Below are 27,880 nucleotides of genomic sequence, written 5' to 3' on the forward strand. Positions count from 1 at the left end.
AACCTCCCAAAACCATAACAGGGCGGCTTCAAAGATGCATGTTGAAGACTGTTTTAGTCAAGATTGCACAAGTCAGTTACAAAACTGACAACTAAGACAACAGGCCTTTGTTTGCAATTTTGCTTTTGTATTACAAGTGAACATAGGTACAAATCTAAGTGGCATGTTTTATTGGCATCCAACCATTTTGTTTTATTTATATAAGTTGTATGTTATATTCCCATGTTAGTGTGTTGCAATCTCCTTCTGTCACAGCATGGTGAAACCTAGAACGCCCAGTTATTCATTCATTCAGTCAAACACACATTGAGGGCTCAAGTAGCATGCACAACACATGCTTTGGTCATGTGATGACATAACTCTATCTTCCCTGCAGTGTGCAAGGGGGCACGACCTATTCAGTCAAACAAAAAATGCAAAGCTGGCATCTGTTCTTTGGGGGATATTTAGGTTGCAAACAGCTGCAAAACAGTGCAAATTACAGTTACCCCTAAAACAAAATGTGTTGCACATAATTCTACAGTTGAAAGATTGTTTCCTTCCAAAGTATATATGCACATAAAACACATTATAAACAGGAATAAATACTTCATTTGTTAGGGACTATTTCCGTCTTTGGGCTGGCTGTTATAGTGAGCATTTTCATCGCAATAAATCAATGTTGTGTTTAAATAGATTTTTGGATACAACCTGAACTCTATAACACTTAGGGTTGAGCTATATCAGGCTTTGGCCCTGAAGACATCCAACTCCAATTTCTGTTAATGTAATATGATCAATATGAATTTTGTATGGCACAACCGCACAGAATCAAGTATACAAAACTCAAAGAACCAAGGTTTATTTTAAAAACATGAATCTCATACTGACAGTAACCAATGTATTGGCAAAAACGGCATTTTGTAAAAGTGAAAAGTCTCAGTAAATTGTACAGTGGCGCCCAGGTCTTATGATACCAAGAACTTACAGAATGGCTACAGAAACACATTACACATGTTTGAAGCATGACCATGTACACATTTGTCATGTCTCCAAAGAGGTAATATTAAAACAACACATTAGATATCATTATTAGTTGATATGTCTATTATTTGCCCTAAACACATTATTTCTACCTTATTTGAGAATTCACATTATCCAGTTGTCTTCAGAACATATTAGAGAACTTGAGTCTTGTGATGAGACCTTATGTGTTGTCCTTTGTTTGTTTCTATTGTTCCCAGACATGTTCAGCCGAGTTCAGATCTGGTGACGTTTCGATCCAAGTTTCTGGTTCAGTGGAAGTTTCTTCTCCTTAAACGTCCAACATGACTCTGCAGTGTTAGGCAGTCCTTCTGTTGGCTTGCTCTAACCTGTCATGTGGCGGTCTTCACACACAAGCTCTACATGTGCAGCTGTAATGTTAACTCATTGGTACCAACAGTGATGATTTTATAGCAGTTTTATTCCTAAAAGCTGTTTTAAAAGTTACAGAAAACTGCTTTTTTTCCAAACATTATTAAAAGGGACAATAATTCATATAATCTCTGTTTGTATTGTGGCTCACAACAGCATTACATGATGCATAGTCTGAAGAGAAATTAGAATCTGAATAAAAAGTAAGAAATCAGTAGGATGATGTTACTGAAATAGTTCTTGGTAGAGGACTTTAAGACCACTGTATATTACAAACTACAGGTGTCTGGGTGTAATCAGTTGAAGGAAAGTGCTGGGTCAAAGCAAACCTCCAGTTTTTAAAGCACTGAAACACAGTACTTTCAAAAGTTAAAAAAAATCTATCAACTACAGTTTGTCCTATATTTTAAAGACAGGAATAGTTCTTGTTTATCTCATCAAAGATGCTTTTTTTTAATTATTTTGTTAGCTCTTTAGTTGCCCATGTTGTCTGTGTAAACAACTGGGAGACATTTAGTTACTGTAACAAAAACAGGCATTACTTATGGCTTCAAGTGCATTGACAAACAGTTTAGGCAGTAACTTCTTCTTATGGCATTGGCTTTGAGTTTTCCAGCTTATTACAGATACTAAATTTGACAAAGTGTGATTGATGAAAAGCGGAAAAGGCTCTGTAGAAAGACAAGTCATTATTTGATGGATTAAGGCTTCTGAGGTTGTTATTGGCAGGAACACCCTGAATCACCCATTTCCAAACTCATGTTTTGAGGTCCAGCGTAGTGACTAATTTCTTCTGACTGAGGTCTGCCTTTCAAAGAGCAACCATGTAATGAAAACGGCACCAAAACAACAGCAATCAATAATGCCTTCTACAGTATCTGTCCTATTGTTGACTGTGATTTTGTACTGAGAAAAGTTGCCATTCTCCTTTCTTGATATGTCCTGTGTGGAAATGTTTTCCTTTCCGGCGATATGCACTCTGTAAAATAGGAAAAAACAAGAAATAATTAGTGATATCACAGATGTACTAGAAGTTTTCTCACTATAATTTCACTTACATTCATCTTCTGGTGAAGCATCATTTTCTAATGGCTCCTCTTCTTCATCCGTCTCTTCCGCCTCCTCTTCAGCTGCTACATCCTGCTGTTCTTCCTCTTCTTCTAACACTTCCTTCTCTTCCAGTCCCCCATCTCCTTCAGACACCACCTCCTCTGCTTCCTGGGTCTCCTCTACAGACTCCTCTTCCTCAGCCTCCTCTGCAGGAGCAGCTTCATCTGTCACAGAGTCCTCCTGCTCCACAGGGGCTACTTCCTGTGCAGCTGCCTCTTCTTCGCTTTCCTCTCCTGCTCCTTCTGCCTCAGTATTGGCTGCCTCTTCTTCTACATCTGCAGGAAGTTCCTCCACTTCTTCAGGTGCGGGAGCTGCCTCTTCCTCGACTGCGGGAGCTGCCTCTTCCTCGACTGCGGGAGCTGCCTCTTCCTCGACTGCGGGAGCTGCCTCTTCCTCGACTGCGGGAGCTGCCTCTTCCTCGACTGCGGGAGCTGCCTCTTCCTCGACTGCGGGAGCTGCCTCTTCCTCGACTGCGGGAGCTGCCTCTTCCTCGACTGCGGGAGCTGCCTCTTCCTCGACTGCGGGAGCTACCTCTTCAGCTGTTTCTTCCACAGGCTACAGCAATGGAAAGCAATCAAATACATCATGAGTTTTTAGAAGACCACAGTCTGGACCTCAATCATGTCACAATCATTTACAAGTGTGCTACTTGGACATCTGTAAACAGTATATGAAAAAATGACAAACAAAACTATAATCTACAGTATATACTGTATGAAGGTAAGTGTAGATGTGAATCCCTCGGAGATACCATGCCAGGCAATTAGCTTCTTCAAATTAATGAGATGAAACTCTCATTAGAGTTCCCTTTGGGCACACAGTGAACAGAAATAGTAAGGAGACCATGTGTGCTGACAGTTTGTGTGCTCATGCATGCTCTGAAATTAGAGATATTCAACAGTATAAACTGCTTCTTAAATTTTAAATTTTCAAACTTTTTTTAAAGCCTAATAAGGCTTACACATCTTTCTATACAGAGACATATCTTAAGTCTGGTTACAGGCCTCTAAACAACCCTACATATCTTAGATTTGTTCAGCAATTTAGGAATGTCTTTGTATTGAGAGATATTATAGTTTAAGTATGATTAGTCGACCAATCAGAGTTTTGTGGGAGGGATTAAAAATGTCAATCTTCCTGCATATCTTGCTGCAAAACCAATTGCCTGACATGAGAACACTGTCACGCTAGCGATTCAGTCTGATTATCAGGGCGAATATGATTCGCTTGTGAGTTGGTTTCCTAGGTAACCTGCTCCTGTATGTTCTGCAGCTGAGTTTTGATCCTGCAGACTCTGACGTACCGTTTCGATCTGTTCCTCCACGCTGCCCTGCTGGAGCTGTTCATTCTCGATCAACCCTCTGAAAGACAGAAGACACAGTGAGAGGTTTTAAGTTAAGATCTCCATTTCAATTGTGGGGAAAGAAATGTCAGAAGAAATAACATAATAAAGTATTGTGAAGTCCCTTGAAGCCTGAACACTTATTGTTAAAATAGACACAGATAGCTTCATTACATAGCTTTTCTAGTGTGCAACAACAGCCTGTGAACTACATTTCCATTATTTATTTATTTTACATGAGCTTCAACGAGAGCTCACTCTGCAAACAAATGTTATGCAAACCTTTCATCTTTAAAAATCATTATAATAGAGATGTTTATACAAATCAGGACAGTCTTACAATGTGAACATGAGGCCTACAGACTCAGGTCTGGAGTAACACAGAGACAGTGGCCGACAACAGGGCTTTGTCAAAGTCAACATAAAGTCATGGGTCAGAGGAGGTGAGCTATTTTCTCCACTGCTCCAAAAAGCAGAAGATTTTTTCCACAGCCTACCTGACATTAGCCATCTCTAGAGTGCTGGCCTCCAGCTGAGCCTGGTAGTTCTCCAGCTGCTGCTTCAGCATCTGCACCTCGGCCGCCTGTCCGTCCATGCTGGCGCTCAGCGTGGCCACCTCATCCAGTTTCGACTCGGCCTCTCCCATGCCCCCCGTCAAGCCTTCCACCTTCTGGGACAGTTGGTCGCTCAGCGTGGACAGACCCTCCACCTGGATCCTGACCACCTCAAACTCCTCGCTCTTGCCTCTCAGCATGCTCTGCAGCTGGCTCAGCTGCTCCAGGGACACGGTGGCCTGCTGCATCTCCGCCAGGCGGTTCTTCATCTCCGTGTGGAGAGACATCACCTGAGCGGGGAGGTCGGACGTCCTGAGCTGCTCCGCTGTAGCCAAGGCCATGCCCGCCTGTTTCTGGGCCAGTGCGTAGGAGTCCTCCAGAGCATTCAGGCGGATCTCCATGCTCTCTGAGGCTTGCTGCTGTAAAGAGACATACAGGAGGGATGTTGAGTCAAGATGGCCACTTGGAGTAACCATCACTCTCCCTGAGATGGTGCAGTCTCTATCTACTGTATAAATGGGCCCCAACACTATGAAAATTATATAAAAGTACCAGACCTCCAAAATTACTTTATATTAAAATGCTATATTATTATAATAATGTACGTACAAAAACTACATTGCTCCTACCTTAAAGTGTTTTTAGGAGTCATTTGGTAGATTCTGTTCAAATTCTCATTTGTTCTCATTAAATCACAGTCATGGTAGAGCAATCAAATGCTCCAAGAGAGTAACTACCCAGAAACTGTCCAGGATTATCTAATTAGTTAAACCAATATCAGAATCTAACCAACCATGCCTGGACAGAACATACAACTATAGTTACTTGCAAAAAGTTGCAGGTGACAAACTGAAGGTGTTTTAGTTTCAGGTATGTTCCTGTTAGCCAATTAGTATTGTGTTTTATAACTTTGCTTTTGAATCGGCAAATGTATGAGTCACAAAAAAAAATTAACTGCTGATTCAGGAAATATGTCTGTAACAAGACTGAGCTAGCAAAGCTGCTCTCATGCAAACTTTTTGCCACATTAAATTACCGGAACTTCAAGTGTTGTATAAGAGAAGAAGGGAGTGGGTGGATCGGATTGTTTTGTTTAACTGCTTTATTAAAAAGTTAAAATAATTCTGCCTGGAGAAACTTCAACATGGTTGGGAAACACAGGTGGAGTGAAATACAACTCAAGGCAGCCATGAACCTGTTTGCAGTGGTCAGTTCATTTTTACAGATATTTAAAAGTATAGGAAACCAACACAGTATTTAAAAAAACAATGTGTAATTTCAGAAACTCAGATGGAACACTTCATGATTGCCTTTTAACAGTATCTGGTGTTCAGAATCAAAACCACAGACTAAATGTAATCCTGGCACACTATACTGTTGTTTCTTTTAATGTTGGCAGTGTCATGGGAATTTATAATAATTCAATATATATAGAGAGGTTTCATAACTACAAAATGTTCTCAGACTTGACCATTGTCAGGCAATTATCATATGAATGTTAGGGTTGTAATTACCATGCAATACTTCCCCTTCTGTCTGCCCCCCACCTTTCTTAAGACTGTCATGAAATGACCTAGCTGAATGAATACTCTTCCGGTGTCTCTTCCCTGTATAAAGTCATTGCTTTTCTGTGTAACTTGGTCAGATTTCTTTAGTACACATTGTTGCAGGGTTATCTGTCCTTCCAGCTGGAAATAAATTGATTCTGTTAAATGCTATAACTCTTTATTAAATAACACATTTTTGGTTTAAGCTTTTATCTTTGTTATTTTCTTACCAGAAGGTGATTAAGTGTGGAATTTCCACCACAGGCAGCATCCTCTATACAGCCCTGAAAGCATGTTTTACTTGAATTATAAAAGCAGATCACTTTTGATTTTCTGTATGAGTGTGAGATCAAGTCCCTGCTGGAGTAGGTCAGGAATAATCCTCATTACAAACGTCAGCAGCTGTGTGGATGTTAGAAATAGCAGCGACGTGGGCCACTCACAGCAGTCAAGCTGTTGACATTTTGAAATCTGATATAAGGCCTGCACTTTCCTTACTTATAAGAAGCAGTGTGCTGGGGCCTTTTCTTGTGGAAATTAGAAGAGATTTCTAGTGTTTTCATGACAGGATTTGTTAGACTATGGAAGGAGGCGTGTTGCTCTGTGAATAGCTGCAAACTCAGGTGACTACCACATTCTCAAAGCAACTTTCAATTACTTACCTGGTTATTTGACTGTCTCATATCTTCGTGGGACGACTGTAGCTTCACTATTTTCATCTGCATGCCCATGAGATTGTCTGTTAAGTAGGTTAAAGTTTGGTGCTGCTGGAAACAGAACCATGAGCCAGTAGCACCGCATATTACTATCAGCAGGAATAAAACCAAGTGGAGAGCGATGTTGTTCCCCCCACCGCGAACTTCTGTCTCCGTGACATCGTTTTTGAAAAAGTTATCTTCATGTTTGTAGTTGTTCTTCCCTTTGCGATGCTTTGCAGTCATTTTCCCCCACAAAGGACACAATGTTCTAGGCAGGCGAGGTGGTGTGCAAGGAGCGGAGTGTCAAACAAAGCAGAAGCAAAGTAAAGAGGTTTAAATGTTGAGGCTCCTGAACGCAGCGCTGCACAGATCGAGATGGAATCAATCAAAGTGCAATAAAGAACCGAGAGGCTGCAGCGAGTTCTGATGAAGAGAGGAGGATGAGGCAGAAAGGGAGGCGTGGACCGAGGAGGCGTGATCCTCCATTCAGGAAGAGGAAGGGGGAGTGGGGGGTGGGGGATGGTCGGCACCAGGAGTGGCTGCTGTCTTCTAATAGAAAAACTACACGTACGGTTTCCCTGGGCTATTTATTACTGCAGCATGTGGTCCCCTCTGTGGGTTACAATGAGGTGACATAACTGTGACTGCATGGAAACCCTCCTGCTGATCAGGATTAATGTAGTCAATTAACCTTTGTTCATAGTATGCTACAGTTTTAATGTGTCCTATTAAGTGATACACAGAGATAAAAGTCACCTTCGGTATTTGAGATGTCAACATCTTCTTGGCCTTTGCTGTTTCCATACACTCTATCTGACCTTCATTTAACGGTTGAATGTTCAATTGAAACTGCACTTTGGTCAAAGTTAATCCTTAAATTCTAATTAATTAGGCTTTCCTGTTGCACAGATTCAACTTTGACTGATGATTTTTTTAGTGCTTGTGTAGTACCTCCTTTTTTTCTTTGCAGGGTTGTGGGAGGGCTAGACCTCGATAAGCAGGTTGACATTACTTAACACAAATTCAATCCTATCCACTTTATTTATAGCACATTTTAATAACAGAGGGTTTGCCAAAGTGCTTCACAATGAACATAACATTATAAGAATAGATAAAAGGCCTAAAGGCTATGGACAGACAATAAAAGCATACAATTAGGTAGTGACAAATGACACTCACATTCACACGTATAGGTAGACACAGCGGGAACACCTGGACATTTTTCCTGTTAGATGACAGTTTGTACGCACAGCATGTTGCCTTTTGAAAAACAAGAGTCTCAAAAAAGACTTGGGAAGAGCATGAGCAGAAACACAGATTGTCAGCATCATGCGTGTTATGTGTCTGGTGTCAGATAAGTATAGTTTCACAATCTGTAGTGCAAAAATATCAACAATCAGCTGTAAAAAGATAATGTCGAACCACATCCATCTCCAGGCTCTGCACTGGTTATCTGATTTGAACCATGAGACAGAAACGTTTTAAAACCATCCAATAAACTGTTTTATTTGAGTATTGTTTTGTTTTTCTAAGCAATACAGTTTAAACAAAATTCCATCTTTTCCTATTGTAAATGTTGCATTATATCCAAGCGACACTTCAATTTAAACATGTAAAATATCTAAACTTTAAAATAAACACTGCTCATATTGTGGGGCCTTTAGTGTCTTCACTCTGTAAGAAAGAGATACATTGTTTAGCATCATTGAGTATGTTCTTTAATTCATCTATCCTTTGAAATCAAGTGTCTCTCTCACCACTGACACTGAGGATGGTGGAGCACTCAGCCCGTCCCAGGCCGTTCTCTGCAGAGATGGTGTACTCCCCCATGTCTTTGGGGCTTACGCGGAGAATCAACATGGAGCAAACTCCACACGTGTTGGAGATGTAATAGTTGGTATTAGTGTTCAGGCTGATGTGATTCCGATACCAGGTGATACGAGGTGGGGGGTTTCCCTTCACTGCACAGCTCATGTAGCACTCATAGCCTTTTGGTGCAGTGTGAAACTTCAACGGTACAATGAAGGTTGGAGCACATCGCAAATCACAGTCCTTAATGGTCGGTATATACACCATGAATTTATCTGCAAGAAATTACAAAAAGTTAGGATGTTCCCTGTGAATATTAAGATTTTCTTACCAACTTACCTTTCTTCTTCTCCCTCCTACAGGTTGGTGACTCTGACGGTCCAGAGATGCCCATGTCGTTTTTGGCATACACCCGGAAATGATATTCCCTCCCGTTCATGATGTTGCATACTGTGAACCTGTTATTGAAGAGTCTGTCAGCCACTATGGTCCATGTGCGTTTAGTGGAGTCCAGTTTTGACACTGTGTAGTGGAGGCGGTCATCACGCTTCTCATCAGGAGACGGTTCCCACATCACTGTCACCGTGCCGGGCACATTTTCATCCAGCTCTACCGTACCAGGGGGCTTCGGATCATCTGTAACCACAATCAGTTTTAGTGTTAACACTTCTTTGATATAGAAAATATACATTGTTATTGTTTTAGTTTTACCTGTGACCCTGACCTCTGTACTGAATGTCTCCTGTCCTGCCATATTTTTCACCAGAATGGAGTAGATGCCAGAATCAGAGCGCTCAGAGGAAGGGATCAGCAGCTGGGACGAGCCGTCAGAGTTACTGACTGTAACTCTCTTTGACACTGGCACATTGTCCTTCACCCATGTAATAGTCGGGCGTGGAGAGGCCTGTGGAAAAGAACATTAGCAATGAGTGTTTCAGGCCTGAATGTATCCTCAGGGTTTTCCTCCTGATTAGTTTAGCAGAACCAGTTGTCCTCAGTGTGTTGTCAATAATGAAGCTAAAGTAGAAATGTCACCTCAAAGTGCACTGTGATCCTGACAGAGTTCCCCGCCTTCACCACCATGAAACTCTTGATTTTGTGGTTCGTGAACTTTGGCCTCACTGGAAAAATTAGCACAAACAAAAGTGCTTTGGACAATGTTTAACTTCATGAGGCTTGTTTTAAAGAGTGAGAAATGGAAGGTCAGTTCCTTGAAAATATGTCTGTAAACATCCAACACCATACTGATCATGTAGAGAAGCATTACACATTATATGTACTAAGAGCTATGGGACTGTAAAGAAACAGAATATAAAGTAGATTTCAGTCCCCCAAACTTTCTGCTAAATGTTAGCTGCAAACCAACAACATATTCCAACAAGCATTAACATACCTGGTGATGGCATTGCGAGGACATAGTTGGGCAGCTCCTCTGCAGCACCATTTCCTCCATCATTAAACGCAATCACTTTCACCCAGTACATCTCCATGTGCTTGAGGCCTTTCACACGGAAGGAAGTGGTGATGATGAGGATGGTATTACAGCGGGACCATTCAATGCAATCTGCAGGACGAATCTCAACAAAATATCCCTTTGCTTCATCCTGTTCCCCAGGTTTATCCTCAGGCTTGGTCCAGGTCAGGACAAAATGGGTGTAAGAAGTCTCCGTCACCTTCAGGCCTATCACTTTACCAGGAGGCACTGGGGTACACAACAATAAAGATTATGCAATTACATATATCAGATGTTTAAGATTTAGGTAGTTATTTTCTGATCTGACATTTTACAAGTCTAATAAATATGATCCTTTTCAACGTCAATACAAATAAAATGCTTCACATTATTAGGCAAATGCTATTGATTTCATATGCCTTTAGAATGTGTTCATGAATATATAAATTGTGCAATCTATTGTTTATTTCTAAGCATTTGAAAAAATGTTGCTCACTCTTTGGATCCCGTGCAAAAACAAAGTCTGATGCGTTGCTGTATTCTCCAACTCCAGAAAGGTTTATGGCAGAGACTCTGAATTCATACTCCATCCCTACCACGACATCTTTCACTGCAAATTTCTTTTCTAAATCAGAGAATTAAAAACAACAAAAGCTCAGTGTTATGGTCTTCATTGCAGGATTAAACTACAATCAAATAAAAAGGACAAACCTTTAATAAATTCATCCATGGCATTGACAACAGTCCAGAGATTACTCCCTTTTTTGCGTTTCTCCAAAATATAGCCCAGGATACGTGAGCCTCCTGTTTTATTTGGGGCAGCCCAAGAAATATTGATGCAGTCGTCAGAGGCACTGACCACCTTTGGAGGCGCTGGAGCGCCAGGAAAAGCTGAAACATGCGGAGATAAATTGGTAAATTATATAGTCAGAGCTATTTTTACAGTTGTGTGACCCTTCAGTTTAATAGCAATGCTGTATTGATGGAAATTAAGTTATAATCTGGTCATGTTCAAAGACAAAAAACTGCTCTGACATCAAAGGTATGTCATGTGTTTTCTCTTGATTAACACTCTACCTTATAACTGTGCAGTAAATTATTGTTATTGTTAATCTTACATTAGCACTGTCCTGAAATGTTCAGCCTCTCAGTGAGTGAATGAAAATTAATCAACTAATTAAATGATAATTGATGCATTAATGGAGTGATTTATTAAGCTAAAACGTGTACATTATTTTGTATTTCTCAAGTGTATTAATGTGAACTTGTTATCTCTCATTGTAACAAAAAAACAAAATGTTTGGGGGTTTTGGGCTCTTGATCGAAATAAAAACAAGTGACTGATCACTGATGCAATGATAAAGAAGAGCAGCAGGGGGCGGTAATGAAACTGAATTGTATGGTGATCAAATAAGTATTTGTGACATATCGCTGTATGAAAAGTACAGGTGTGAGTCACTGATTACATTAATCATGGTTGCACTCTGGTGACTGTCATACTGTCATGGATTAGTGACGTTTTTTTCTTATTTCTTATAATATGTATTGCAGTTATGTTGTTTAATTGGTGCATACACCCTGAATTGGCACAGGCCACACCTGCCTGAGGGAAGGTTACCAAAGGGGAACCGCAGCCAAACAGTTTGGGGCATTTGAGTCAATTTGAAAAATGAGTTGGACATTTTCTTCACTGATCAGCAGACGGATGAAAAACATTTGAAGTGGATATAAACTTGTTTGAAGAATCTGGAAACCTCAAAATGGTTGTAAGTGTTGTTAAACCACTTGTAGCGTTTCTGAAGGTTTGCCTTGATACTAAAGGATGCTTAGCTAACTTAGCTGTGTAGCTAACTAGTTAATTGTGTAAAGTAAAGTGCTAAAGTCTGAAATATAACAACGGCTTTTACATGAAAGGCGTAAGTAAGTTCCTCACGATTTTACTCTTTGTTTTGTTAGTTTATTTGGTTATCAAGGTCTGTAGTAGGCTTTAGTGTTATGTAAACAAACGGTAAAATGCTATTGGTTTAGTTTCTCTCAATAAACAACGTTCTTCATCAATCAGTGGACATTAATGCAATGTTAATAATTGATCACAATAATTCCCATACAGATATAATTCAATCATTTAATAGAGACATTTAGCTGCAGAAGTTATCTACCCCAGAGTTTTTTAAGAGACATAAACAGCGGGAGACCCAAACCGGTGTTGTTGATCTAAAGTTAAACTGATATATTAATGATTAGATGTGTCATCTGCAATACAGTTCTCTCGCTATCTAACCACAATGTTACTGGTTTCCAACAGCAACAATTTGAGGGGATAAGTGGATTGCGACTATGGATGACACTGTCAACGTTTCTGTTCACTGTTGGGCCTGACTGGAACACTTCTTCAAAAACTTTGACTCCATGAAGGAAGTGCTAGTGGATGGAGTTTTCTTCAAGCACACTTCAATAAGTAAGTGCACGTTTTTTTTGTGTATGCTTGTATCATGTTTCTTTGTATGTGTCTGGCAGCCGTCGTGCTGTAAATAACCTGTGTTTGTTTTGACCAGCTGCGTTTTTGTTGTGGTTTGCTGTTCTTTTACATATTCATGGCCATGCATTGAAAACCTGTTCAAGATAGTGGACTTTTTTCAGATCTGGAGAGAAAAAAATATGCCACTTTTTGATTTGATATGTTTGTCAATTGGCTTAGTCTTGATTTTTTAAGTTTCTTGTTATTTGCTAATAAATGTTCAAGTATAGTTAATAGGCATTGAACAACAAAATGGAAAGGGTCCTTTTATCATCTGTTGCATCCCTGTTCTTCAGATTATAGATTAGTAGGTGGGTCAAACTGATCCGACATACATCTCAGAGGTATTAATTTGGCTCACCTAGTGTGCCGGCTTGCATTTCATCAGTCTCCATCACTTCACTTGTACCCTCCGCTGTCACTGCCCGGATACGGTAACAATATTTCCGTCCATGGTCTACATTTGTGTCACAGTAGCTGACCACCCCAGGGATTTCCCCTAATTTCTTCCATGTGTTTCGTCCCACCTGCTGTCGCTCCATTATGTAGTTGGTCACTGGTGAACCTCCAACATCCTTTGGAGGCCTCCACCTAAACTCAATACATTTAGCTGAGCTCTCAGTTACCTCTGCAGGGCCCAGGGGGGGAGTGGGTTTGTCTGAAACATCAAATAAAGTACTTGTTAGAGCTTGACACCTTTCCTTACTTGGTAAGGCTTGCGGCGATGGCAGACGTAGCAGAGGCTTGAACTTAATAACTTTTGTAAAGAGCTGAATTTATTTCCAAAACACATCTTTAACCTGTCACATTACCACCAACCGAGATTCAGCTTTGCTTTCTCCTTTCAGTAGTATTACAGAGCTGCAGTTTGAAAGCAAATACCTCCATCTGTCCAGGCACAAGTGGGCTCAGTGAAATGTGGTTCCCTTTCACCAGATAGAAAAAAGACTGACTTGATTCTTTTTCTAATTATGCGAATGAGTAATGAAGCATTTTATGACACTACTGTTTGCGTTTGATCTTACAAGAGCAAATGACTCTGTGCTACAATGCTTGCTGCACAAATCAAATCCTTTAGCGTCTGTTAAGAATATATTTTTCTTGAAGGAGTTGAACGTTTGAGTTAATTATTTCTTTGAACTGCTCTGACATTTGTATGGTTGTGCTATGAAGAGCCTAAGATTAAAATCTGTGGGTGATAAATTGATTCCTCTGTATTGAATTCCTGCATCATTCACTCACCGAGAACAATTAACTGGGAAATTGCCTCGATGAAGCCGTGTTCGTTCTTGAGCTTAATCTTGATCTCTCCCGTGTCCTTCCTCTGGCACCTGCTCAGCAGCAAGCGGCTGTGACTTGCAGATTTCTCTATCTTTGTGGTGTTGTCATCTAGAAGCTCTTCTCCCTCTTTGTACCACTTAATCTTGATGGGTTTGTGGCCAACGAAATGCAGTTTGAAGATTGCATTGTGGCCCACTTTCACCGTCACAGGCTCAGTAAAAGCCCCGAGGTCTTCAGGGTCAAGCCTTGGGGGATCTACAAAAATGGGTCAGTTAGTCATTTCAGTCGGATTTATCTGAGACCTGATTCTGATCTTTTCTGTAAATGTATATATTTTACTTTTCCAGTTATACTACATAAAATCAGTTTCTCATTTTCATGACGGACTGTCAAACCTTTAACGTTGATCATAGCCTCTGTTTTACGATGGTCTGCCTCAAAGCGGTATTTCCCAGTGTGCTCTTCCTCGCACCTGATTATGACTAATTTATGGATCGCACCATCTTTAATGACACTGAAATTGTCATCTGGAGATATCTGAAACGAAAAAGGGCAGACAGATGAAAATAAACAAATCAATCAACAATAAGTAATGATAGTTATAATCACTTAAGCAACACTACATGTCTAAAATGATTCTGTCGGTCTCTGTGTTCTTAGTAGGCTTAAAGTAAATATAAACTACCAAATGTTTGGGAAATAAAACAACAAAGCAATTTTACAATATTAGTTTTCGGGTCAGTCAACAATAATATAATTTTCCTTAATGTCCTTATCCAGCAAGCACTTGCTGGCTTCCTCAGCGAAGCAGCAAGAGTGTTTTTTTGTAGATGGTCCTTTTGACAATGATGGCCTTCTGATTTTAAGTCAGTAACGCTACCAATGATGAACACGTCACTTATTCACACATTCCCCTTATACAGCAGAAAATGAAAGGGAAGTTAACCACAGGTGTTGAGATTGGTAAGCAACCATGCAGTATCTGTCCTTGAAAAGTTAATATTTTCTTCTCGGACACTGACACGGTATGATGAGTTTGACCTTTACGACTGACCTTTTTCCCGTCTCTGAACCAGGCTCCCTCACAGTCCTCACTGCTGAGTTTACATGTTAGCTCAGCAGTCTCATTGATGATGGCATTGACATCAGACAAACCACAGATGAAATGAACCCCTGGATCTAACACACACAGCAGGGAACAGTTAGACACTAAGATCATTTTGATCATTTGAGTCATGTCAACTGAAAGGTACTGAAAATATTGGTAAATTAACTACTTATTTGATAACCAGATTAACAGACGCCGATGCATCCAGATGGAGCCCTTATCCTATGATGTAACCATGACACCTTTGAGGTATACTTACCAATCACCACGTCTTCTATCAGTGGGCCTTTTCTTTTACGCCTTGAACGTTTGGCAGTGCCATTTCCACCTTCAGTTTCTTCACTCTCATTGAGGCCTTCAGGACATGTACTCAGACCTTGTTAAAAAAAACCAGTATGTTGGTATACTGGAAAACAGAAAGCAAATAATGCCAATATAGCTAAAACAACTATTTCTGCCTATACACTACAAAACAAAACAGTAATCACTGCCTCATCTTCCATTCATTAAAGAAAAGGTTTTGGAACATTATAAAACTGCTTCAGGGTGCATAAGATCCAAACATGTTTTTTGTCCTGGCCATTGTCTTATACTCTACCTCCATGCAGTAATTTCTTACCATTAATGGATTTCTTTTGCCGCTTGCTTCGCTTTGAACGCCTTGAATGCTTGAACTGAACAGCGGCGTTGTTATTTCCATCAATGTTGCTTTCTGCATTGTTTTCTTCTGCATCATCTCTTCTTGCATTGCCACTTCTTGCATTCTCACTTTTAGCATCGTAACTTTCAGAGTCGTAGCTTTCTGAATCGTTACTTTCTGAATCGTTACTTTCTGAATCATTACTTTCTGAATCGTTACTTTCTGAATCATTACTTTCTGAATCGTTACTTTCTGAATCGTCAATTTCTGCATCATCGCCAATTGCTTCATTATCCGTTGGTGTGTCGTTATTTCCTAATCCATTTGGATCTTGGTCTAGAAGCAGAGGAACAAGGACTAGAAAATCTCAGAGGTCACACCAAGGAGAACAATTATGTTATAGCCTTCACACAAAACTGAGTGAGATATTGAATTTATAGATGTTGAATTATTAGTTAATATTTATTTATTTTATTTAATCGTTTATTTGGCAGGGACAATGTACAGTAATGAACACTTAAAACATTAAAATATATCAAGCGTAACAGTGCCGGGTTTAGCTTTAAGCTAATTTCCATCCGCAGTCACTCACATAAAACATTTATGAAAATTACATTTTACAAACACAGCAAAAACAAAATACATTATATGCAAAAAGAGCAAGAGCAGCATACACAATAATAATAATATGTTCCCTGTTGGTTCTTACCAGATGCTTTTTGTTTCCTCAGGACCTTCTTCTTGCTCTTTGTACGTCTGATAGACCCAGGAGAGGACTCTTTATTTTCATCTGAATTAGGAGGTAAACAGCTGATCATTTATTGCAAGATAATATAACTTGACCGTGAGATAAAAGGCCTCTTCAGAGTACGATACACTTTACCCAAGCACTAAAGGCCGAAAGTCTTCTTAAAGCTGACATCCAACCATCCAATCCATTCTTAAACTTCTCTTTTAAATAGAACAAGTGTAGAAGCTGGTGAAAATGCATTGTTAGGCATAGATCGACTTTACCTGTTACCTTGTCAAAATCCGCTTGACCAGATCTACTGTGTTTCTTTTTCTTGGGGCCATCTATCAGTTGGGTTCCTCCTTGTGTTTCACCCCCTGAAGCATCTAATGTTGTTTCGGCTGGATCTCTCCTTGACTTCTTTTTCTTTGCCTTCCCTTTGTGCCCTTTCCTTTTTGGCTCGGACAGAGCACTACTTGTTGTGGCATTATGCTCTTCAGTTCCTGCTCTGCTGTTCTGACCCAGTCCATTGACCGTAGTTATTTCACCGTCTCTTCCAGTTGTTAATATCCTTCCTTCTTTCAGGGCTCCTTCTCCGTGTTTTGCTTTCACGGCTGCTAAAATCTTCTCCACCTCCTCTTGGTTTTTCATTTGTTGCTCTCTGGCCACTTTCTCAAGGTCGATTGGTGCTCCTCCAGCCAAGGTGGTTTTACTGGCTCTATCTGCAGGGTCACCCTCAGCTTGGATGATATGCAATAAAACATACAGGACATAATTATGGCAGCATGTAGGATCATTCATCAGTACACATTGACAAATTGGATATTGGAGCAAAGGTGTTACCTTGAACAACCAGCCAGGCACTGCAGGACGTAATGCCGGCCACAGCTGAGTAGATGCCGCTGTCCTGCTGGCTGCAGTCTCTGATCAGCAGCCGGTGGATCAGTTTATGGTCCGACACGCTGATGTTGTATTTCTCTCCGTCCTGCAGGGCGCTGCCTTTGCCCATCCATGAGATCCTGGGCAGTGGGTGAGTCAGGACACACGCAAAGAGGGCATCTTCTCTTTCTTGAACTTTAAGCTCCTGAATTTTTATAACAAAGTCCACATTGCAAACTGTAAAAAAACAGAAGAAGAAAAGTCAGTGAACCAACCATCTATTCAGTCGGGTGCACACAGCTTGTAACCATTACCATGAGAGGTGCATAGACCCACTATTTATTTTTTGTATTTACTTGCACTATTCTGTTTCTGTTTTATTGTGTTGCACTGTTGGAGGAGCCTGTGATCTAAGATTTTCATCAACATAACTACACTGTAGCTATGCACGTATGATAAATAAAAGCCTTGAACTTGAACCTTGAACCTTTACTCCTTTTAATATGTAATGGGCCTTAACGTAACTTTAGATTTTCTTATATTGCATAAACATGGACAGCAGTTTCTATCCAAACCCTTTTCTTGAACCTACGTGTGAACTCTGAATAGAGAAGCTTGACCTCTTCATCCACCAGACTCAGTCCTGTGTGGGGAAGCTTGATGTCTCCATCCACCAGATGATTCATTGCTTGGGAAAGGTAGATCTGTCCATCCACTAGACTCATTCCTGTGTTGGAAAGCTTGAGCTGTCCGTCAACCAGACTCAGTTCTGTGTTGGAAAGCTTGAGCTGTCCGTCAACCAGACTCAGTCCTGTGTTGGAAAGCTTGACCTGTCCGTCAACCAGACTCAGTCCTGTGTTGGAAAGCTTGACCTGTCCGTCAACCAGACTCAGTCCTGTGTTGGAAAGCTTGACCTGTCTGTCCACGAGACTCAGTCCAGTGTTGGAAAGCTTGACCTGTCCGTCAACCAGACTCAGTCCTGTGTTGGAAAGCTTGACCTGTCCGTCCACCAGACTCTGTTCTCTGTCTGAAAGGTAGACCTGTCCGTCCACCTGTTGGAGCCCTGTGCCCTTCTGCATTGGGCCGTTTGCATTAAAACCATTTGTCCTCTCAGCACCCTTAAGGCTGGGTTTCTCTGTAGCATCTTCCTTATAGAGAATCACACCATCCTACCAAGAACACAGAGGAGTGACAGGACAAATATTATACACCTTTTAATGCTGAATGTGGAAACTCATTAATTGAATTGGTTTCTTATTGTTTTGAATCAGTACTTTTAATTATTTTCATTTTGGATAAAATGATGGAGGGTAATTGTAATTCACTATATAGCGAACAAGGGGTGACTACAGTCGGTGTAATACTCTGAAAGAGCTCCACAGGTTAAGAGATCTTGATTAGTCTTTCTATGCATATTGAAGCTCAATTTTAAGCTTTAATGAAGCACATAATTATACCTGTTTGCTGATCCTGACAAGACAGGGTTGATTAAGATGGGAGTGAGGGAGTCAGATTTACTGAGAGGAAGTGAGCAGTAAAAATGCATGATACATAATAAAGTAAAGTAGAAGTAAATATTTAAACTACAGGCTGATTTTAACTGATAACTGCATTTGAAGTCATCACAACAATGTGTTAGTTAGTGATGATTTAGCTGGAGATAATGTATCTTCTTTGACATCAGTTAGCATACCTCACTCTTGTTTTGCACCTTCTCCTTCCTCTCTTTCAGCTTCTTCAGAACCAAATGTATGTCTGTAACACCAAACTCATTACAGATGCGCTCGTAGTCGTTCCTGTCAGCTTTCAGCATCGTGTCCCAGAATCTTTCATCACCTTCCCCGTCTCCTTTTTCATCTACTTTGCTAAAGGTATCAGGCAAACATAGACATATGTTTCTGCTATGCCACTAACAAGTGATAACATTTAAACATATGCAGAAATATCTCGTTTCATATCATCGTGATTTCTTACCTTTTCCGCAGCATTTTTCTGAAGTCTAATGGATTTTTAGAATCTGAAAGCATCAAAGTCAGCTCTGGTTTGTTAATCTTTTAAAACTATATTGTGTACATTTAAGGTCAGATAAAGCTATGACAGGCTTACTGAACATTGGATAATTTTTCTTTCAATATTAGAAAACAATTAAAATGCCAGCTACAGGCTTTATGACTTCCTGCAATCAAACCAATATTCACAATTATGTTTGGAACTGTTTAGATTTAAACTCTTACCATCAACCAGATTTAACGTTGTTGAGCAGACCGCTTTGCCATACTCGTTCGAAGCATTGCATTTGTATATATCTGCTTCCTCACAGGACACTTTGAATATCTAGATATACAAATTGAAATGATCAGATGGAAATATTGAACTTGCATGTCTTGATACAGATGTTCCTGTTCATACCATTTTACTGTGATGTTCAATACTCTGTATGAGCAGTAACCACTTCAAGGATGTTTAAGTCACTCACCTCTAAAATATGCTCTCCAGTTGATTCATCATATCTACTCAGAAACTTTTTCTTGTCTGTAATAGGCCCTTTGGTTCTTCTCCATGACACCTCTGGTTTAGGATCCCCTGTCGCGACAACCTTGAAAACCGCTATATTCCCTGAAGAACACATGGAAAAACTATTGTTTTACCATTTATGACTTTTAGTTTCAGTCAGAGAGACGATGCTATTTGTTTCTTTAATCATTAACAGTCATTTATTGTCATGCACCTCTTTAAAGTAACTGTGTAATTGCATAAATATATCAGTTGTAGTGCTCTGTTATTATGAAACCCACCTTCCTTGATATCCAATGGGGTTGGTTTGCTTTCGAAATCTGGCGTGCTTTTCCCCTCTGGTATGTCTACTACATACTGTGTGATTATTACTCCGGGGGTCTTGGATCTTCCCCGGATGACAGCTAAACCAAGCCAGCAAAAATAATAAGAAATAGAAACATTAAATAATGAGCATTGTAGCCTTCTTTACAACCTGACATTCAAAACAAAATCACAGTAGCTTTTGGTAGAGCTATACAGATTTATTTTCTGCCGCCAGCAGATGTCAGGAATGTCAAACAAATTCCCAGTGATGCTCCGTCTGTAACGGTTGTCTCTGCTTATTGCTCACTATCAGTTAGGATTGTCATGCTATATACTTTTACTGTAATCTTGAATATGTGTTAATTGCTTTGGGTTTTTTGCCTCCTTAGAAGCTTTTGTTAATTGTGAATGTAATGTCAGCGCTAATTAAATAAACGAAATGAGGCAGATTTAATGTTGTATTTCTGCAAATGAACACATATTTAAGGGTGCTCGTTTTAATTGTACAGGTACAAGGTTGCAACCTTTTACGACAGAGATGTAGTGTAGGAGCTATTTCTTGATGTGCTTTTATCATATGTCGAACATTATGTAAATTCTCAATCTATAAAGTAATTATTTCTAAATGTACACAAAAGGAGTGCAATCGGCAAATATTTTCACAACAAATTAATCTGCATATCCTGATTGTTTGTAAGGTTTCAAAGAGGTCCAAAATCAAAGATAATTCTCTTACAATGTAACAAATAAACCAGCAGACGATGACACTGGAGAAGTTAAAGTATGGCATGTTGCAAATAACAATGAATTCTTCTCAAAAGGATGATCAATTATATAAATAGTAGTTAATTATTATACTCTCAATGGAGAGTATGTGAAGTAGTATGCTTATTGAATACACTGCTCACAGGGTTGAATAAATACAGTGCATGAAATCCTCACTATGATCCTCTGGCACTGCAGCTGAACATTGTCCTTATCGGGCTTTGGATGTGCAAAGATGGAGGATCACACAGGAGTCGATAAAGAACAACATTAATCCAGGGATTAACGATTATTATGACAAAGACTAAAATAGGAGAAGCTGCATCCTGTCACACGTTCAACTGAGGGTCACTGATTTCACTAGATAGTAAATACATATTTGATATTATCAACACAAAGTTATGACACGCCACAAGCTGACACACTATTCAATATTACCTAATGCATCTTTCAATATTCATTCCATTATTCATAACAATGGATTTAAAATGCTCAATGATGTGCATGGAGACCTCAAAATAAAACAGCTTTTTAAAACTGTACCTGTCTTGCTGCCAGACACCTCATTAAAACGCTGGATATATTGATGAACGAGGGAGAAACCTGGAAGAAATGACACAGTATCAGTTAGAATAACATGATGCATGCTATGCTGTTGCTGCAGGCCATTAAGTGCTAAGTAAATATATACAGTACGTGTCCAACAGAAACTGTTTGTTATTATCTGCCTCTGTGAAATTACAGGCTTCGTCCTGCAGGCATTTTTCAATATATGCAGAAATGTTGGTGATGATCAAACCCAGCTGAAGCATTTATTTGCCTTTTTTTTAATTTTTCGGTGAATGTGATTGATAGCTTGATAGAGAAGAGACAGGGAGAGGAGTAATGGAGTGAGAGACTGAAATACAGAGTGGGCGTAGAGGCTGGAAATGACCCAGTCAGGCATTGTGTGGAAAAAGGAAAGCTCATAGAGGCCTGAATAAACTGCAGCACGGAGAGGTCAAGGTAAAGGGCAGCAGGCAGGAAACCTTAATCCAGGGATGTTTTCTCCTCATCCTCAGTTTATCACTGAAGCCGGAGAGAGAAGACCTTTTATAGTCAACTGGCTTCTGAAGTGCCTGTCAGTTGGGCAAACTCCAACTCGCATAGTCCTCTTGAATTTTAAGAGTAAATAGAGATCCACATTGTGTGGTTGGAGTGAATATTTTCTACTTTCATCTTTTACAAATGCCATGTCAACGGTCTTGTTATAATATCTTCAATTATATTTTCTCTAAACCTGCAAACAAGTTGTGTGTGGCCACTAGGGGGCAGTGGAATCCATTTTTGAACACAACATTGACATTTATTACCTTTTTAAGATTGAACTTGCTAGCAAACTGTGTATTATTTAAACATCCAGCCATTACATAGCAACACATTCATACATATGAGTCACCTAATGAATGTTTAATCCAACTCAGCTCTGTTTTTGATCTCCACTAACTACTTAAGAAAATATGTATTTTAGCTGATACAGTCAATCTCCACTATGTCTGCTGATAAGTGGTTAGTGTAAATCTGTTTCACTGAAACACGCTTCCTAAAAAACCCTGCAGCCGAAAACAATGCTATGTCATTGAGATTGAACCAAAACATTTAACTTATGGTCAATTAAACCATGTTTGAGTTTTTTTGCCAAGGTCAAGCATGAGGAGCTAAAGATTCATGTGAAAATGAACTGTAAATGAATCCATACAGTACAAGCAAACCCTATTTTACGTTATCACAGTTTTTTTACGTATTTTGTTACATTATCCTAAAAATATAGATTATTGCTGCACACAAATACATGTTCCAATGTTTATGTCACATCTTCAATGAGATTACCATATATTATAACTGACAATTCCAAAGGAAGGAAGAACACTTTTCATACCTTACTATGAATATAAACAATATGGTTGTAGTCAGGCATTCATTATGTACATGTGATTGAGTGATAATGTGAAAGGGCTAGACTTTCAATTTATGTTTCTAACTTGGTAATATTTAAAAATGTTCCCCCATAAAGTCCTGTTGAAGCCTGAGCATTATTCACTTTGCTGTCACCGCAACCACTTCATGTTTCAAAGTGTTTAAAGCCACTGTCTCAACGTCACCATCCGTCAGTGTTTACAACATGGAGTGCTTTTCTACACGGCAACATCGTTTGTTGACTCCAGCAATATGTTATGTTTTGGCAGGATAATTGTAAACTCATTTTCCGACACTTTTTTTGATTAACTTGGTCACAGTTTTACTGTATGTGCAAATTAAAGTGATTTGCTGTTCACATCAAAGCCTGAGTAGGATTTTATTACAGATTATCAATGCGAAATAGTATGATAAGACACAATTGTATTGAATGTTGCTTGTTCTAGTTCAACCAATGTACGTTGTACATGAGTTTCCTCTTTGTTATTATATCTGTTATTTTAGGATTCTTTTTGCCCTTACTACACAATAGAGAAACACCTATGGGTGTTTATCCTCAGACATATAACACACTTTTGCTTGGTTTTGGTATTTAGGATTAAAATAATATAGTTCCTCTGACACAGCATCAATGTACTCCTGCACCCATCAATGTTTGCAGAAGATGGAGGTGGATAGACCACTTTATTATTATTTAAATTGGTGGAACATGAACAAGCAGAAAATAAGAAGAGATAGGTGAGAAGAGGAAGGTGGGTTGCAGTACTGTACATCTTCTGTTGGGAGTGGGACCTTCGCTCTTCTCTCTCTTCCACATTCTGGCAAGAGTTAACAGTCAGTAGAGGGACCTGCAAAAAAGAAATGGGAACATGACCATTAGTAAAAAAACACCAGACATCAATGTGTCCTTGAATTATAAAGTATCAAATGTACTATGCCTGAAGCCGACCAAAAAAAAAGATCTTGATTAACTGAAGTACTTCCTACTTGTCAACTAATCGATTTGCTGATGGGTAAAAGCAACCTGCAAGTTATCTGTAGATTAACTACATTTGCAAAAGTGCACTGAGTGCACTCTGACTCGTAGCCTAAATGAATAATAAATAGCATAAAAAGCTGCAGCATATTAAATAATTTCTAACCAAACATTTTTATACCGTGATAACAACAGACTCAAAGCTGACCAGTGCACACCAGCCTGTGTTTATGCATTCCTTAAATAGAAATAGCCGTTGAAGCTATCCCAAAGGGATGCATCAGCAGCTATATACTTTAAACAGAACTATTAGGTTATTTATTAGGCCAAATGTTTTGAGGATGCCAATTGTGATTATGTATTATTACTTTGACCAGAGCAGTTATGAGAGGCAATCTAATTTGAGCAGAAAAGATGTGTAAATCAACCAAATTAGATGGACAAGAACATTTTCACTAACAAAACTACCACCAGCAGAAGGTGTCAGACATAATATTTATGCTTTTATTGTCCTCTTACTATAACACCAATGTTTTTCTGAGTGTAACTGGTTCAGCAGTTTCCTCAGCATTGCATCCCTAGTGGCCATTCTGTTGACAGTCAGATATAACTATGTTGTGTCATTGGTTGCATCACTTGTATAAAACCTCCAGGCCTTCCTTATTTACCCATTTTTATCTCCCTATATGTGGAGGCTAATAAGTTGACCAGAGTTAAAGGCTTGAGGCTTGTTCGTTTCTGTAAGCATTGCATGCAGGGAAGAATACTTATATGTGCCGATAGACAGGGCTACAGAAAGGTTTTGTATCAACCAGTTGATGTAGTTCAAAAGAAGTACAATTCTTTGTTGGAAATGCTTTTTGTGTTCACTGAAGTTAGTATGCCTTGACGAATGTATTTATAAAGGGATGGTGGCAGACACTTTTTATATATCGCAGTGTATTAAGCTTATTTTGACAAGAAAGATTATGCATGTTGTTATATTCAGAACAGATCTAAGGGCTTACAAACATTAAGAGACGGCGGTCATTGAGGGGTCAAGTGATATTGAGTGCAGGACACTGATGGTGCTCAGCTCCCAAGCTATAGTTAGCTGTGACCCTGCAATAGCTTCATATGGTTACATCAAGCTTCACTGCAGATTATTGCTGCTGCGAGATCCCCTTTCTCAGAAGTAAAATGTTCAGAATTAGATGCTCTCAACAACAATGGATAGAGGGAAAGGGGGGGAATGAGCTGAGATTAATTGTATCTCATGACAGCTGAATATTTTCTTTTATCTGTTCATGTGCAACGTTTTCAATGTAAATCGCATCAAGCCATCTTGTGTGATCATTGATTGCTGAAGGAGGAGCATTCTTTTATTTACCACAATGCCAACTAACAAATAATGAAAATCAACACTTTGATCCGGTTTTCTTTTATATAAGCCTCTGATTCCTTTCAAAAGCATCCCAGAAAGCCCCCTGTTGTTGTACTTCTGTCATTTCATAGACAGTAATCCGCCTGGGGTATCATGAGGAAGTATGGGCTGACCTATGGTCTCGATGCGATCCCCTACGGTCAAACACAGACACAAACAAACAGAGAGGAAGATTGGTTTACCTGTCAACAGCCTTGTCCTCACTCCCACTGAGACTGGTTTATGGTATAAACTCGCTGCCTCCTAGGGTTCACTTGATATTAAATCCTTTGGAAAAACACGATTTGATGTTGCTGCCTGCAAGCTTGTTCCAAGACAGACACTGTCAAGGAGAGACTTCTTCTGTGTAGGCAGATGGATGCTCAAAGTGGGTGGGTTAATATTAAGGGGAAAGTAGTGGGGGTGGGGGTGGTGGTGGGGGGGGGGTAGTGAATGAGGTAAGAAGGGATGAATAGCCTTAGGGAGAGGGGACGGCTACCAATGACAAGTTAGTGGTGAAGTTTGTATGTTACCGCAGTAATTACTGATGCCAGCGCGCTCATCTCTCACAGCAGCTGCTGACAAGAAGTGAGTTCCTTTTGTGAGTGTGCTATCCCATGCTTTCAGATACCATACATCTTTAACCATCATTTGTAGTGCTTTTAGTTACTGTGAAGTATAGGGTTGATTACTGAAAGTGCAAGCACATTAAGCTAAAGAATAACATGTTTAAGTTTGTGCCGTTATCTGTTTGTGTAATGGAAAAATACAACATTATAAAGTTATTTAATTAGTGGTGGCTGGACACATATTGATCTTAATTTGGATTGCTAACAAAAGAATATAAAAGTCATCCATTCTCCATTGAACTTAAAGGGAGTATGACTGATATACATTATCAGTTTGATCCTCAATTGAGCCCCACTGCTGTGAACAAGGTATTAATCCCCTTGTCTACTGTGCGCTTCTTATATTACATATTCAAGGTCATGACATTCATGTGGTATAAGATGTTCTCATGAGGCAGTTGTTGCTTTGGGGAGAACAAGGCATTCATTATCTCAAGGTCATTTACTGGAATGTCTGTTACATAACAATCCAAAATGTTCTCTCTGTACCTCGTGGAACGTGTTTTGTGCACCACTTATAACAAGAAAATATTGACTTGAACAGATGTCACTGCAGCAGGTGATAAACATCAACAGTGGACTTTAACAAACTTTGTTTTTGCAGTTGCTGATCTAATTTCCTTATGGAGGTAACTATATTTAATTCCTGTTATGTTCCCTCCATGGAAACATGGTTGTTTTTCTGCCACATTAGCAGCATGGCTCTAGAAATGGCAATGTTGTTCAGTAAGTCAGTCAGTCTGTTGGTACGCGGTACAACTACAGAACGGATCGCCCTTAAGTGTGAGACCTACATGCATGGTACCCAGCGGCGACTCGTAACAACTTTGGTGATCCCTGACTTTTCATTAGCACCACCGACAGAGAGTTTCCACTCATCTGTACTTTAACTTAAATGTTCTCATAGCCTACTAACATGTGAAACATAAGCATATAACTCGAGTATGTCACCACGCTAATATGACATCTAGCATACAAATACTAGCATGCTAATACTAGCATTCAGCTAAAAGCAGAGCCCAACAGCTGAGGTCTGACAATGTAAAACTGAATCTGATAAATTCAGATTTTCTAAAATGGCTACAGAAGATAGACTCTTTTAATTTTGCTAACAGCACAGGGCATTGCTTTCACGCCAACAATTTTGTTTTCTAGTGTTGTAATCAGATTAGTGCTACATTTGCGTGTGTATGATTTTTATTTAAAGATCCATTAGCATCCTTTTCCCCCTAGCTTTAATGAAACACCACATTTTTTACTTGATTATAAACATAATTCGCCACCAAAAGATGTGCATAATGTGTGCCAACAAATCAGTTTAACAAAACACATGTGAAAGATTCATCAATTCTGCATCATTGCAAAATTGGCATTCAATGAAAACTGCTTAGGGATGGAATAATACATGGAAAGAGACTTCTGACACATTAGATGTGTCTTTCTCTACAGGACATAGAAGTCCAAACGGTACCAGTGTCCTGTCATGCTTGTCCTTCCTCGTGCCGTACTTCTAATGCATCTGAATAGGCTCTTGAGTAGGCTTGATCCCACATAAACCAGCTGGATTAGGAATTAAACCCCCTCAGCCTCTCCTCCTTATATCGACGAAATGTCATGCTGCATAGCTTTCATTCCAGTCATGGGGAACCACAGAGAGCCACCGCCGAGGTGCTAACTAGACAGCCTGGCCTGCCTCTCCGCAGCACAGATTGCCCTCTGAGGGAAACCTCGACAGAACATCAGCTGAGGCCTTGTCACTCACTCTTTAACAAGGAGAGAAGATATTCTTAATTGGGCTTCACTAGCTGCACTCCAGGTAAATTCTCGCCTCTCAATGGTCAGAAATAACCCGTCCCAACACGCGAACAATGGGCTTTTTGAGTACTCATTCAAAATGATGAGATTACAAAAGGTTATGTTTACGCAACAAGCATAGTAAGCAGTTATTTGTTGATAGAGTTTATGCAGTTTAACAATTTAAAAATAATCCATAATTAACTAGCACAGTTAAAAAATAAAATGTACACAAATTAGAATAATATACAAAATGACATATCCCACAAATATAACTACTTTCGAAATGAACACATCAGGATAAGCCCTTTTTGTTTTTAACACACACAGCAATATGCATGGTAGCATACAGTTCAAGAACAGAAAGTTCCATCACACACACAAAACATTTTTTCAATGCATATTTTTCAATAATTGAAATATTTTCAATACTCATTTTCTTCAGTATTGATAAATTGGTACCCGCTGCTCCTT

The 27,880-nt window shown here is 39.5% G+C and overlaps 2 protein-coding genes across 2 annotated transcripts; both read right to left on the reverse strand.

The window, feature by feature from the left end:
• Nucleotides 1-825: 825 nt before the first annotated feature.
• LOC117543097 (retinitis pigmentosa 1-like 1 protein) lies at nt 826-7,111 on the reverse strand. Its single transcript, XM_034211161.1, has 5 exons — nt 6,611-7,111; nt 4,345-4,820; nt 3,809-3,866; nt 2,454-3,060; nt 826-2,374 (listed from the first exon to the last, which is right to left on the reverse strand). Coding segments are annotated over exons 1-5 (1,422 nt in total). The 5' UTR covers nt 6,890-7,111; the 3' UTR covers nt 826-2,372.
• A 1,127-nt stretch (nt 7,112-8,238) lies between these two features.
• On the reverse strand, nt 8,239-19,052 carry LOC117542955 (immunoglobulin-like and fibronectin type III domain-containing protein 1). The gene is made up of 19 exons (XM_034210849.1): nt 19,039-19,052; nt 18,758-18,929; nt 17,657-18,233; nt 17,029-17,301; nt 16,470-16,925; nt 15,705-15,791; nt 15,075-15,191; nt 14,762-14,886; nt 14,103-14,244; nt 13,669-13,962; nt 12,788-13,084; nt 10,620-10,799; nt 10,405-10,533; nt 9,849-10,157; nt 9,491-9,576; nt 9,167-9,359; nt 8,795-9,091; nt 8,404-8,730; nt 8,239-8,320 (listed from the first exon to the last, which is right to left on the reverse strand). The coding sequence occupies exons 1-19, from the start codon at nt 19,050-19,052 to the stop codon at nt 8,316-8,318; spliced, it is 4,080 nt and encodes a 1,359-aa protein (XP_034066740.1). The 3' UTR covers nt 8,239-8,315.
• Nucleotides 19,053-27,880: the final 8,828 nt, after the last annotated feature.

The sequence above is a fragment of the Gymnodraco acuticeps genome, unplaced genomic scaffold (assembly GCF_902827175.1).
Source record: "Gymnodraco acuticeps unplaced genomic scaffold, fGymAcu1.1, whole genome shotgun sequence".
NCBI classification, from domain to species: Eukaryota; Metazoa; Chordata; class Actinopteri; order Perciformes; family Bathydraconidae; genus Gymnodraco; species Gymnodraco acuticeps.